The sequence below is a fragment of the Populus euphratica genome, unplaced genomic scaffold (genome assembly GCF_000495115.2).
Source record: "Populus euphratica unplaced genomic scaffold, PopEup_1.0 scaffold156.1, whole genome shotgun sequence".
Classification (NCBI taxonomy): Eukaryota; Viridiplantae; Streptophyta; class Magnoliopsida; order Malpighiales; family Salicaceae; genus Populus; species Populus euphratica.
In genome coordinates this window covers 425,877-441,536 of record NW_011499931.1, presented here as the reverse complement: position 1 = coordinate 441,536, position 15,660 = coordinate 425,877, and the positions used below count along the sequence as shown (strand labels likewise).

General features: G+C 35.1%; 1 protein-coding gene across 1 annotated transcript; it reads left to right on the top strand.

Moving 5' to 3' along the window:
- Positions 1-215: 215 nt before the first annotated feature.
- Positions 216-757, top strand: LOC105136082 (high-affinity nitrate transporter 3.1-like; the record flags this gene model as incomplete). Its single annotated transcript, XM_011041269.1, has 1 exon — positions 216-757. A coding segment is annotated over one exon (507 nt), but the record flags the coding sequence as incomplete, so codon positions are not given.
- Positions 758-15,660: the final 14,903 nt, after the last annotated feature.

The following is a 15,660-nucleotide window of genomic DNA, read 5'->3' as shown; positions in this document are numbered from 1 at the left end:
AACTCGTTCGTCCTTGTATATATAAGGTAAACCCAGACGGTCTGCGCACTCCATCATATCATCACTAGTATTATATATCTGTTATATACAGTGGGATCATTGCCTCTTCTTCTACCTTTCCTAGCTTCTGGTGATTTGCTTCAAAAGCGTTATCTATATAGTGCAAGAAAAGAAAAGTATCCAGATCCAGATTTAATGGCACGGTACAGAACTAATTATTAATTAACTTTGCAGTATTGAAAGGTGGTGAGGACAAAATCACCGTGACATGGGGGCTGAACCAGACCGTCGCAGCGGGGACTGACTCGACCTACAAGACCATCAAGGTCAAGCTATGCTACGCTCCCATAAGCCAAGTTGACCGTGGGTGGAGAAAAACTGTAGACGATCTAAAAAAGGACAGGACTTGCCAGCATAAGATCGTTGCTAGACCTTACAACCCTGCTAACAACACCGCCCAGTCCCATGAGTGGACTGTTGAGCGTGACGTGCCCACTGCCACGTACTTCATTCGAGCCTACGCTTACGACGCAGATGAAAAGGAGGTGGCCTACGGGCAAACAACAGATGCAGGCAGGACCACCAATCTGTTTCAAGTCCAAGCAATCAGTGGACGCCACGTCACAGTGGATACTTGCTCGATATGCTTTAGTGTTTTCTCTGTCGTGTCCTTGTTTGGTTTCTTCTACAATGAGAAGAGAAATGCAAAGAGGCCTCAGTGAAGTGAACGAGGCAAAAGAGAAGGTGAACTTTGCAGCGCTCCTTTTGAAGAGTTTGAGGGACATGAGTGAAGAAAATAAAGGACAGTCTTGAATTTTATATCCATGTATTAGTTAATGTACTACTTAATTTGTTGAGTTTGAGGGACATGAGTGAAGAAAAGAAAGTCATACCAAATGGATTATAGAAGCTTTTTCACCAAGAAAAACCTAAAAGAACCGAGGATAGATTATTACACTAAGAAAAGAGAGAGAGAGAGAGATAAAACTGCAAACCAAATGGATTGACGTTGGGCTTTGTCCTGTGACAGCAACATTGCAAGTGCCATGTTCTTGGAATGCATTAGACATTGACTTAAAATATGATATAAAAAAAGGGCTAAAGTATTACTTCTTTTAGCTTTTATAGAAAATTGAAGCGTTTTAGCTAAAAAAACCAAATTCCTTTATCTAGCTCAAATATGACTATCTAAACATGGATATGGTGCAATCTTAAAGATGAAGCAAATACCAATTTCATTGCGAGGGGATTACTTACTTTTGAAATCTTAAGTTCAAAATTTTCAATCAGAATTCTCATCCTTAAAATTCTTTCACACTAACATCATATAACATTATTAGATTTAACAGTTTTATTGACATAAATTTATGCTAGCATTTACACTAGTAGTTCATTAAGATGTATGTTATCGATGAAATCACGAACGTAAATAGTTTATCAGAAAAAATTAAACGCTTAAGAATTGATAATGATTTGGAATTATACTCATGTGATTTTAATAAGTTCTAAAAGAATAACAGAATCGCTAGATATTGCACTTTTAGAAATACACCATAACAAAATTATATTGCATAACATATAAACATGATACTCTTAGAAAGAGCATTGTATAATTTTACAAGTTGGATTATCAAAGAACGTTTAGGCTGAAGTAGTTAACATGACTTGTTACTTGGTGAATAGATCTTTCTCAACAATTTTAGAGTTAAAGACTCTATATAAGGTATGGTTTGGTTCTTTTTTTAATTATTATAAATTTAAAGTATTTGGATGTCCTGCTTATACTCATGTTAAGAAAGATAAATTTAGACCTAGAGTAAGGAAACACATATTCTTAAGCTATGCACATGAGGTGAATGGATATCAATTGTAGTATGTTGATCCCAAGTCACCTAAGTTTATTACAAACACATATATGACTTTTGATGAGTCTTTTATATTTCATTCGGAAAATGAGTCGATTGGTATTAATGTTGAGATTAAATAGGGTGCTAGAAACATGTTGAGATTAAGGTTAGAGCTTCTAAAATAATGCAAAAAGATGTTTCATTTGAGGAAGTGGTGTAGGATATTATTATTAAAAATACACCTAAAGAACAACATTACAATATTGCTACAAGAAGACTCAAAGACATATAAAAACACCAATTAAGTTTGGTATGCTAATTTAGTTGATTTTGCCTTGAATGTTATAGATAATTTTGACGATTAAGAGCCTTTATCTTATAAAGAGGTAATTGTTTTCAAAGAATTTCTTAGTTGATGCTTATTATCGCACGTGGGCGGTGGCATGACAATCATTCTTTCGGATCAAGGTTATCGAGATAGATTGGGGTGGAAAAGACAAGAAATTTTTTTTCCTTTATTAGTAAAAAAGAAAAAGGAAGCCGCCATATAATATTATAATAACTAGAAAACCTAATGATCTGTGAGAGTCTAAATAAGAGGACAAATTGTGCAAAGAAAAAACATATCACCCCCAGTGTCCCCTACCTATGATAAACTATTTTGTTGTTTATTCTAAGTCGTGTTTCTATTCGTTAGTCTATCTAAGGTTCGAGAAAAGTTCTCCTCAATAAGAAGATCCTTATCTTATGAAGTTAAAACCTAGATATACATATTAGTTGTATTGTTGAAATGAGAATTTTTTTTACAAATTTTTGAAAATTTCAACTAAAAATAGATATTCTAAATACCAGGTCAATACCTTAAAGTATAAGTTTGCAACCCCAATATTAAGTGAAATCTATGAAAAGAAATATATTTTTGAGTTTTTGAAATAAAATATATTTTTTTAGTTTTTTTGGAGGAAAATTAGGTATTTTTAATATCAAATATGTATCTTTATAGTATAAGTCTATGGTAGGATATTAGATAAAAATACCGGGAAAATATGTGAGGGACCCATAAATAATTCTAGAATGATTATTAAATGTTTTTAGATTTTTTTGGAATTTTTAAAGGTCTGTTTGACTAAAGACATAAACATAAGACACATTAAAGCTTAAAGGGAAGGAATTAAGGTATGTTTGGTAAACACAACCTTAGCCTAAAGGTTGGGCTTATTGGGCCCAATACCAAAGCTCAACCCAATTTGGCTGGGTTGATAAACGACCAAATATTTACTTCTTAAAAAAAAAAATGGGCTGGACTTTACCCAACTAGTATATAGGCTAGGCTTAATCCAGCACATACAATTTGGTTATTGGCCTAACCTAGTGACTAAGTTATGCGATAACTTATAGAATATGAATTATAATTCATGTTCTATATGCTTGTACAAGAGATGATAATTAAAATAAAGATGGGAGAAGAAAGCTTACTTAGCTTAAGAAGGTGCCTCTTATCGTTGTTGGCCTGTCGCAAAAATAGTAAAGTTGTTAGTAGAGCTCACCACTGCTTATGGTGCTGGTCTTTAAGGAAAAAAGTTGTAGTTTTAATTGGTGTTGTCTTTACTGACTAGAAGTTGAAGGTGCATAAGTCGTTGTTAATCTAAGAGGAACCACCTATGTTATTACTACTATTCACAATTGAAATAAAAAAGAGGAGGTTTAGCTTTAGTTGGTAATGTCACCATTGGCTTGTGGTTGGAGGAAGGTATTGTAGGTGTGTAGAGCTTGTAGAGGCTGATGAAGGAGATCTGATGGTGTTGCTCATGGTTATGAATAATTGGTGTGGAGGTTGACTGTGGAGGCACCATGTATGGGGTTATGTTGGTGGATAAGAGGGAGGGGTTGGGTATAGATGATGGTTATCTTTATTAGCAACGTGGTTGAGCTACTTTGGTTCAAAGGCATTGTTGATGTAATGGGTTGTTATTGCTAGTGGCGCTAGAGGCTAGTGTGGTTAAGAAGAAAACCCTTACTCATGGTACTAGAAGCCTAGCATGGCTAAAAAGAACAACCATTGCTATTGGTTGGAGTTTATATGACTATGGCTAGATGCTTGGTGTAAGGCTGGTCACAATAGAGAAATGAGATAGAGTGATTTTAGTTAAGATGTGGAGGAGTTGTTGATGGTGCTGGAAATGAAAGGCTGATGCTGGTCAGTGAGAGGTGCAGAACCAGTCATAGTGGAGAAAAAGTTGCTCACAACTAGGGTTGTTCTTAAAAAAAGATTGGCATTGCTGCTAGAAGAAGAAGACATCGTTGCTGGAGATTGTTATTGGCTACGAAGTAACAAATTAGGTTTAGGGTTTTTTGTGAATGAAGGAGAGAATTTGGTGTTTTTTTTTTTAATTTCTTTAAAGTTTTTATTTTAGACGTCCCTTTTTTTGTGTAAGATTACCACTTATTTATATATGGAAAATTTTGTCTTCTTCCCTAATTGCTTGGTTGTTCTTTTATCCAAATATTTTTTTTATTTTTTTATTTAAAAAAAAATCTTGAAAAAGGAAACATCAACTTGATGAGAAAAATAAACAATTAAAAAAAGTATGAAAAGCTGAACATATTGAAAAGAAATTTAAATTTTGTATTTTTTTTAGATGACATTAAAAATACTAAAAATGAGGTAAATACATTAAGAACATATTTTTTTATTTTTTTCTTTCTTTATATTTTAAAAATATTTAGAAAATAAGGGGTCAAAATTGAGTTAAAACATTAGCTATGAAAAAAATATTAAGTCTCTTTATAAAAACTAGATATCAGAGCTTATGAAACCCTATAAAGCTAGAAGATTATTAGATGCAAGTTAGTTTACAAGAAAAAATATGGAATCACAGGGTGATTAGTACTTAAAAGTGCATTTTTATCATGGTTTTATATCATCATTTTGCACTTGAAGTATCAATAACTCCTTAACTAAAGCATGTTTTATAATAATATATCTAATAATATAAGATACCTTTAATTTGTGGTAAATGTTCATTTTAAATGCAGGCCTATCACATAAATGAAAGGATTGATTGATGACTTTAAGAACTTAAATTGCAAAGGCAAAGAGATGGTCAAACTTAGAAAAAAGATGTCGGTGCAATCCAAACCGGAACACTGTTCGGTAAATGGGTCATATCTGGAGCTATATATCTCAGATTTAGGTCCAATTTATATGGATGGAAAGGTAAGACATAGGCCTACAACTTTCATATGGAGCCCAAGATCTAAAAAGGCTATTATCAAGTCCAAATTGTAGCAACAACAAAGAAGCCCGAATCTGTCTTCCAGCCCGAGCACTGTTCGGTATTTTGGCCATATCTGGAGTTCTAGAAGTCCAAATGAGCTGAATTGTTTACACAAGAAAGCTGAGACAATTGCCTACAACTTTCATGTTTGCAACTGGCTCCAGTTTTGACGTTATCAATGACGGTTTGGGCAGACAAGAGAAGATAAGGATTGTCACCAAGTCAAAAGTTGGCCACCCACTTATCAATTAGTCATCAAATCAATAGTTCCCAATTTTGGCCTATAAAAGGAGGCATTTACCATGCATTTAGGCATCTTGGTTTCCAGATCAAGATCATGCTCTTCCTTTCTCTCTTTGTATTTTTTATGCTTTGTTTTTATTAATATTAAGTTTATGCCTTTCATTTCCTTTCCTTTACTTAGTTAACTTTTATGTTGTTATTTTGTTTATTTATTTTTCTTTCTTTTATTATGTCTAGCTAAGTTAATTATGTCAAGGTGAAAAGGTTACACTAATGGTGTGAGAATAAGTATAATGTAAACTTAATATGGACTTTAATGTTTGATACTAACATGTTTTATATTTGTTATCTTGTTCACTCTTTAATACTTTGCTTGTTAAATGACTAATCTTGATTTATGTTGTATAACACTTGGTACAACAAATGCTTGGTACTTTCATAGCCCATAATGTATGGTATAACCGACACCTGAGCTATGAAAGGAACTTGATTTGTTGTTAACATAAGTTATAATCATGAATGCTTGACGAGATTTACAAGTATTAGCATTAATTGAATAAGATGACTAATGTAATCATGTTAACAATATATAATATGATTGGAACCTCCTTTGTGTGTGGTTTCCAATTCAATAATAAGAGTTTATACTATACTTGTTTGATATACCATTAGTGGAACCTCTAACCTTGACATTTGTTATTATTATTGTTTAATCCTTACATTAATTTTGCATCTCCAAGTTCCCATCATCTTCTTCTTCTTCTCTTTCTTTATTACTACTACTACTACTACTACTACTACTACTACTACTACTACTACTACTACTACTACTATCCTCTTCTTCTTCTTCTCTTTCTTTTTCTTTATTATTGTTATTATTATTATTATTATTATTATTATTATTAGTATTATTAGTATTACTATTACTATTAGTATTACTATTACTATTATTATTATTATTATTATTACTATTATTATTGTTGTTGTTGTTATTGTTATTGTTATTGTTGTTGTATTATTGTTATTTATAATTTGTACAAATAACCTCCCTGTGGTTCGACCCCGGTCTTGCCGGGTTATTTATTACTTCGACACTCCTGCACTTGGGAGAAGACATCAATCTTTTAGTCGTGTCAAGTTTTTGGCGCCGTTGCCGGGGAGGTAAGTTCTTGTATAAATTATAGTATTTATTTTATTTTCTCTTTTCACTTTTCTTGTATATAACTTTGTTTCTTTTCTTTTATTTCTTTTTATTTTATTTTCTTCCTCCTTCGTTTGCTTTCTTCTTCTTTTTTATTTTATTCTTACACGTGCATGAGAGTGTGGTCACGTACATCAAGTGGTAGACTTTGTAGGGTATCCTCATCATTTTCAGAAAATATGGCCGAAAAAGATAATCAATCACTTCATAATGAGAATAATGAGAATAACCGTGCTAGAACACTTAGAGACCACATGAATCCCACAAGAACAAGTGCACCATCATGCATAGTTTTTCCTCCCGATGCATCTCATTTTAATTTTAAACCAGGTATTATTCAACTTTTACCTTCTTTTCATGGTTTAGAATTGGAAAATCCATACTTGCATTTAAGGGAATTTGAGGAGGTGTGCAACACATATAATAACTTAAATTGTAGCATGAACACCATCAGATTAAAGCTTTTTCCTTTTTCATTAAAAGATAAAGCTAAAACATGGCTACAAAATTTAAGACCAGGATCCATTCGTGCTTGGGATGAAATGCAACAACAGTTTTTAAAGAAGTTTTTCCCATCTCATAGAACAAACTCTTTCAAAAGACAAATCACCACTTTCACTCAAAAACCAGGAGAAACATTTTACCAATGTTGGGATAGGTATCGAGACTTGCTTAGTACTTGCCCTCATCATGGTTTTGAAACATGGAGATTGGTTTCACATTTCTATGAAGGGTTAACACCTAAAGATAGGCAAATGGTTGAATTGATGTGCAATGGAACTTTTGAAGATAAAGACCCTGATGAAGCAATGGAGTACTTAGACTTGTTAGCTGAAAATGCTCAAAATTGGGACACTGCGGGTACATATGAGGCACCGAGTAAAACTCAACCTCATACATCTAGTGGAGGCATGTACAACCTTAGGGAAGATCATGACCTTCAAGCCAAGTTTGCATCTTTAGCTAAAAAAGTCGAGGCACTAGAATTGAAAAAGAGTGGTCAATTAAAATCTGTTGAAAACATTGTGTGTCAAATATGTGAAACAAATGAACACTCAACCAATAACTGTCCAACCTTGCCTTCCTTTAAGAAATGTCTCCATGAACAAGCCCATGCTTTAAACAGTTTTGAAAGGTCCAATCACAACCCATATTCACAAACATACAATCCTGGTTGGAGAAATCACCTAAATTTCAATTGGAAGAGTGACAATGCACAAACTTCACCACCACAATTTCAAGCACACCATAATTTCCAAAATTATCATGGATATGCACCTCCTTATGCTCCACCTCCTAGAAGAAATCTTGAGGAAACATTGCATGCATTCATTGAAAAGCAAGAGACAATTAATACTCAACTTGTTCAAAACATGACAGATTTTAAAGATACTCTTGCTAAATTAACATCTGCTCTTAGTTTCCAAGAGAAAGGTAAGTTCCCATCTCAAACACAACAAAATCCCAAAGGGCAATACAATGCAAATGCAAGTAGTTCCGGAAGCCAACACATGGATCAAGTCAAATCAGTCACTACTCTACGCAGTGGTAAGGTTATTGAAAAACCCTCTCTTGAACCTTATGAGAAAGATGATGAGTCAATCTCTGAGGGTAAGGAAGGGGTTGAATCTGAAAATTGCAAAGAAACGACTGATTCACCGCCAGCACTTCCATTTCCTCAAGCCATGACCAAACAAAGGAAAGTCAATCACAACTCAGAAATCTTTGAAACTTTCAAACAGGTAAGGATCAATATACCTTTGCTGGATGCTATTAAACAGGTTCCTTCCTATGCTAAATTTTTGAAAGATCTATGCACTGTGAAGAGGAAACTGAATGTGAAAAAGAAAGCCTTTCTAGCCGAACAAGTAAGTGCTATTCTTCAAAACAATAATGCTTTGAAATATAAAGACCCTGGTTGTCCTACAATTTCTTGCTTTATTGGAGAGCATAAAATTGAAAGAGCTTTACTTGATCTTGGTGCTAGTGTGAATTTACTTCCATATTCAGTTTTTCAAAGTCTCAATCTAGGTGAGTTAAAACCAACCTCTATATCTCTTTTACTTGCCGATAGATCTGTAAAAGTGCCTAGAGGAATAGTTGAAGATGTGTTAGTACAAGTCGATAAATTCATTTATCCTGTGGATTTTATTGTCTTGGACACAGAACCTGCTGAAGCATGTAATTCATTTCCTATTATTTTAGGACGTCCATTTCTTGCAACCTCTAACGCATTGATTAATTGTAGGAATGGATTGATGAAGCTATCATTTGGAAACATGACATTGGAGATGAATATTTTCAACATTTGCAAGCAACCTAGAGATGATAATGATTTACAAGAAGTAGATCATATTGACGAATTAGTTTATGATCAACTTGAATCTACTTTAAGTAAAAATGAGTTGGATGAATCTGAAGATTTGCAAATGATTTATTCTGAGGAAGAAATCACGAATGAAAAACACACCGAAAATGTTGATGCGAATCTTTTGTCAATAGTGACAACAGATTCGACATCTGACATCACACCAATCGATGATTACTTTCCTAACGAATCCTTACTTTCTCTTAGTCCAATGCCTTGGTATGATAAAAATATTAATTTTCTTGCTTTAGGAGATTTGCCAGCTGATTGGAGTACCCAAGACAAAGAAAAGTTTTTGAACGAAGTGAAGAGCTTTTATTGTGATGACCCTAACTTATTCAAATATTGTCCTGATCAAATCTTTCAAAGATTCATTCCCGACAATGAGGTAAGTAGTGTCATTAAACTTTGTCATTCTGAAGCATGTGGAAGTTATTTCTCGTCAAAAAAAACAGCTACAAAAATCTTTCAAAATGGATTTTATTGGCCCACCATGTTCAAGGACACGCATGCATTCTGCAAAACTTGTGAAAAATGTCTAAAAATTGACACTGGTCAAAACGTTTTGTTTTATGATTCTCAACTCTATGCATTCCCTAAAGAGCTAAGATTAAGATGGACCAATCCTTATGAGGCCTGTGATATTGAGAATTCAATAAATGACAATGATTTTGAGGAAAATGGACATCGTTTGAAAGCTTACTTTGATAATTTTCCTAGTGAAAATGAATCAGCTGGTTTGAATGATCTTGTAGATAAAGGTTGATTATTTTATTTTTCTCACATTTTCTTTTTTGTGTTTCTTTTTGAGTGATTTTTGCTAGTTTCTCTCACCCCGGTCAAATGGCGGATAACGGTACTCCGTGACTTAAGTCGGTTCTTTCAGTTTCCCACAATTACTGATATTTGTGTATATATCTGTGCAATTCTTTGAATCTCTCTTCCAATTCTCATTTGAAAATGGACACTAATCTTGAAAAATTGAAAAAGTATTTTCCCGCTCTGCCTCAGAATGCGATTACAAAAATTTACCGTGCTAGATGTGCAAGATTGAGATTGTTAATGAATCATGGAATTCCTGAACATATTCGCTGGTTGATTGAAGCAAAGGTCCGATTAGCAGGTGAGTCCTCTAAGTCCTTCATTTCACACATGCCTGGAACAGGTAAAAGCACTTTTGCAAAGAAGCGTCGTGCAAAACGACTAGAAGTCTGTCATCGATGTGCTAGATGGACTTGTAATACACAATGTCGTTCTTTAGGAATGGTATCTATAAACCGTGAAGATAAAATACAATTCATTAAGGATGGCCTGAGTAAGGAGTCTTTAGATAATCTTCTATTGACTCTTGAGACGCATCCTAGTGGAGATGTGCATCGTGTAATTCATGATTTATGGCCACTATTTCATAAAGAACATGATCGACTTAGTCTTGGGAATCTGACTAAAAAAGACCCTGTTTGCCAGTTTTTAAGAAAACTGGATGGGAAGCCTATCCCCGACCCATAGAGGGCGTTTAAGCCGTTCTTGGATGTAAAACCAAAGGGAAGATGTGAGCCACAATCACAACTACCTGTACATACACATGCTTTTTTCAAAAGTAAATAAATAAATAAATAAAAAGAGAGAGTGTGAGACTCTAGCTGGCCTACATATAGGTGTTATGATTGCCTTTCTACTTTCTCATCTATAAAACCCTCTTTTCCTTCCTTTCATTTCTACTCAACCCATACATTCAACAAATACAGAAGTGTGTAGAAATAGCAAGTTCCTCAAGTCATCAAATAAGAAATATTTGTGTTTTCGGTGGATCTAGTCCTGGGAAAGAAAAGGAGTTTTTAGAATCAGCAAATCATCTTGGTCAGGTGCTAGCTGAGAGAAAGATTCATTTAGTGTATGGGGGAGGCAGTCTTGGGTTAATGGGAGGTGTGTCAATAGCTGCATTTTTAGGAGGTAGTCAAGTTTTGGGGGTTGTCCCTGAAGCTTTGGCACAAGGGGACATCATTGGAAAAACAATTGGAGAGGAACTTCAGGTCTCCACAATGTCGGTGTTGTAACCCAATTTTGGATTAACTAAATTTTTTAGGAATGTTATTTTATCTTATTATTCATGACAAAAAAAAATATAATAAATAAAAAAGAAAAAAAGAGTTTAAAATATATTTTCTCGAGTCAACCGTCATTTTCTGTCAAAACCGAGTCCACCAGGTCAATACGGGTTAAACGATGTCGACCGGGATGAAAAATGAGTTTCAGGACGTTTCGGGTCAAAACCGTCATTTTCTATCAAAACCGAGTCCGTCAGGTCAATACGGGTCCCACCATGTCGACCACAATGAAAAATGAGTTTCGAGCTGTTTCGGGTCAAAACCGTCATTTTCGGTCAAAACCGAGTCCGCCGGGTCAATACGGGTCCCACCATGTCGACCGGGGTGAAAAATGAGTTTCGGGCTGTTTCGGGTCAAAACTATCATTTTCGGTCAAAACCGAGTCCACCGGGTCAATACGGGTCCCACCATGCCAACCGCGATAAAAAATGAGTTTCGGACTATTTTTGTCAAAACTGGTATTTTTGGGTCAAAAAAACCCGGTCCACCGAGTTGATACCCGTATAAAAAAGTTTTTTTTATAATTTAAAATTAATTTTTAGCGGATGAAAAACTTTTTATAATACTGATTTGAATTTTTAATTTTTACCCCTGTAAATAAATATTATTATTATTATTTAGTATTATTATTTAATATTTAATATTATTATATATAATAAGACAAATAGTAATCGGTGGAAGTTTGAATCCGTGAATTGCTAACAATTCATCCGTGAATTATTGTCTGAATTCATTGGCTATAAATAGCCAATGAATTCAAGACAGCAAAAGAGGAGGAAAAAAAGATTAAAAAATTCAATTCTCAATTCTGATTCTCAATTCTCACGTATTACTATTTGCGTCACTATTCATTTTTCTTATATTTTTCTGCACCCTAGTAAGATATTAATTTTTTTTTTATAAATTAAAAAATACCAAAAATATCGCAACCGTTAGATCTAATAGTGTTTAGATCTGAGCCTTTGATTTCTTAGGATACAATAGGCTTTACCACACCAGATTAAAACCCAAATCAATCTCAGCCGTTCAAATAATCTGCCCTTCGATCTGGTTGCGCCACGTCAGCAGGTATACCGAGCACTCAGTACACCGCGCCACACCAGATCGTAGCCCATTCAATCCTGACCGTCTGATCAACTTGGAGATCAAACGAATCACAGCCGCACGATCTATTCATCCAAGATCCAGCGGTTCACAGCCTTCAGACGCATGAGTGCACCATACACTCGTCCACACCAGATCAAAACTCAGAGCTTCTCTCTCCTCTCGCCGGCGATTCTCTCTCTCCCATTTACGGCCGTCTCAAGCCGTGCAACCACCTCAGAATTGTGCATCACCTCCCCCTGAGCAAAACCCCGGCCTTTTCACACTTTTTCACCGGCTAATTTGGCCGGAAAAAGGCCGTGACCGACATCGACCAAACGACCTTCAAGTCGTCGATTCTCCCTCCTCAGCCATCAACGAACAACGAGACCACCACCATCAGAATCCTCATCCTCAGATCTACCAGAATCGACTATCTTTTTTCCGGAAACTCGCCGGAACATTTCGGCGTGAACAGTACCCGCGCGTGAACAGTAACCGCGGGTCCAGTGGCATTTTCGTAAATTTTCGATAAATCCGAGGGTATTTCAGTCTTTTGCCTATACAGGGGTGCTCAGGTAATTTTTTATGATATTTTATTGTATTTTTTGATATTTTTATATATAAATACTTGTAAATTCTTGCGTAAAAAAAAAAAAACAAAAGAAAACCAAAATAAATAACAACGCGGGTTTAACACCCATTTTATCATATCACTGTTCATAGGTCAAAAACCCAACTTTCAAGAATTGATATATCTATTTGTGAATGATATCAAAATAATTTTTATTTTATAAAATAAATTTTCTCGACACGTCTCTTTTATTTATAGAAAAGGACCGATGTCAAAAAAATTAAATACCAAATATGGATTATGTCCATTATTATTTATTTGGTAAATTAGACGTAACTCTCCTTTTTAGGGATAAACGTCGATATTTTAGACAAAGTCTCCTAATTTTAGGGACTGATGTCATTTTTAACGCGTCTCCTATTTTTAGGGACCGACGTTAACCATGTTAAAAATTTTACAAATATGCTCAAAAATATAATAGCGTTTGAATCAAAAATAAGAAAAACACACAAGTAAAGGTAACCTTTCTCTGAAAGGATGTTTTAAGGGTGGTGTCTACCTTCCCTTAATCATAACTAACCCAGTACCCGAATCTCTGGGACCAGTGTCTAATTTTGGATTTCTAGTTCCCTCAAATTACTAGATGGCGACTCCAATAAAATCTTTATTTCCCCCAATCAAATAAAAAACTAAATTCCTTTTGTTTAAAAGAAAACAAAAAAGGAGTGGAGTCGTCGCCCGACATCGTGTAGCGACAGAATGGCGACTCCACTGGGGACGTAGGGTTGAACCAACTGCTTGTGTTTGCTTTTCATATGATTTTTCTTATATGCTATTTATTTTTGGCATTTATTTTATTTACATTATTTATTACTGTAATTCTTTTCAATTTTTCATATTGGCCACATGCATGCATGATATTTATTTGTGTATTCACACACTTCACGATGAACCCATAAAAGCTCTGGACCCGAGCTGTCCTTTTTAAGATTAGAAAAGAAAGATTCAAGTGGCAAGTGTGACTTATGTCCACTGATGCTCATTTGGACTTTCGCTTGGATTGTAACTCACCCTATGTAACGGGTATTGTGGAATTTTCTCCCATACTCATGTTGCATAAGGTTAAGAGGCCGATTACTTCACAAGTAATTCGGGCAATCTAAGAACCAAATAATTTCTTTAAGGATAGAATAAACTAAGCCAAACCTTATGAGTTAAATCCTATCAAGTAGGATATAAGACACAAATAAATGTCAATGCATTAACATACATTTTCATATGCATTCCATATTCTCATTATATCTCCACCGATCCTTATAGGAAGTGTGAGATGAAAAAAAAACCAAATTTATTGAGGAATTTTTGACCAGATCAAAATTAAGGCAACAAATTTCTTCCCTCAATCAGTTCAAGTTCCTGTAGGTTTGGAGTCCTCAGTGAGAACTTTCTTAAGAGAATCTGATTTGGTCTATTCCTCATCATAAGTTAAAGGAAAACCTGAAACAAATAACACGCATGCATCATCCATATGGCATTTTGCATCCATTTGTGCATTTCATTCATTTTTATTGCATTCATTCAGGCTGAAATATAGGTCCCCCAAAAGACCATAAAATTCATTACACTCGACTGCGAAGAAAGATAATGGAGAACGAAGAAAGAGCACATCTGGAGGCTCATTATCAAAGGGAGTTGGAGAGCATGAAAAATGATATCTCAAGACTTACAAGTCTACTCGAGCAGGCCCTAGTATCCAAGTCTGGAGACGATACCTCTACTCAGCCAACGGTTGCAACTCCATCTATATCTACTCCAGTAGCTCCTTTCGTGTTCACTTCTCAAAATCTAGGGGCAAATCCTTCTTCATCTGAACAGCAGTTCACTGTCAATGTTCCACCAGCACAAGTGCCGATCATAAACTTGACAACTGATGACTCACATAGAATGAGATACTCTAAACCTGTTGATTATGACAAATTGACCGCTCTAGAAGAAAGATTGAGAGCAGTCGAAGGGGCAGACTTATATGATCCTGTTCATGCTGCAGAGATGTGTTTAGTCCCAAATGTAGCTGTACCTAAAGAATTTAGGGTACCAGAATTTATCAAATATACGGGAACTGAATGCCCAGTCACTCATCTTAAATCTTATTGTAATAAGATGGTAGAAGTGGTGAATGATGAGAAACTTCTTATCCATTTCTTTCAAGACAGTCTTTCTAGATCAGCACTAAGTTGGTATACAAGACTAGATAATACTAAGATCAGAAAGTGGAAAGATTTGGTCAAAGCTTTTGTGGAGCAATACAAATTCAACATGGAGGTAGCCCCGGACAGGTCAAGCTTGTTAGTCATGGAGAAGGGCAACAAAGAGACTGTAAGAGAATATGCTTTGAGATGGCGTGAAAAAGCATCCCATGTGCAACCCTCTTTGTTAGAAAAAGAAATGGTCACTCTGTTTACCAACACTTTTAAATCTCCCTACTTTGAACACCTAGTGGGTAGTTCAGCTCAGCACTTTTATGATGCTGTTACTATTGCTGAGAGGATAGAACAAGCAATAAGAATGGGGAGAATGTTAGAGCCTACTGAGAAGAAAGGGTTTATCGAGAAAAAGAAGGAGTCTGAGGTGAATAATATGGAAGGAGGGTACAAGGGTAATAAGAAAAATTACCATCACTATAACTTCCAAATACCTACCCAACAAGTTGCAAATGTAAACTTCACTAAACCTTCCCCTACCAACCAACAAAGTCAACCAAATAACCAACAAAGTAACCAAATGTAAATTGCAAATGGAACTGTGATGAACTGTTACCACAGTTAACTGTCCATGCTCTAGAAGAAGCTCCAACCAACGCCTTTGTGCAAAATCTTTCAGTTGAAGAAGTATTCCAGAATTGGGAGATTGAAGAAGCCCCAATTGTTTTCAAGAAGTAATGATTAAGTGTCTACTTAT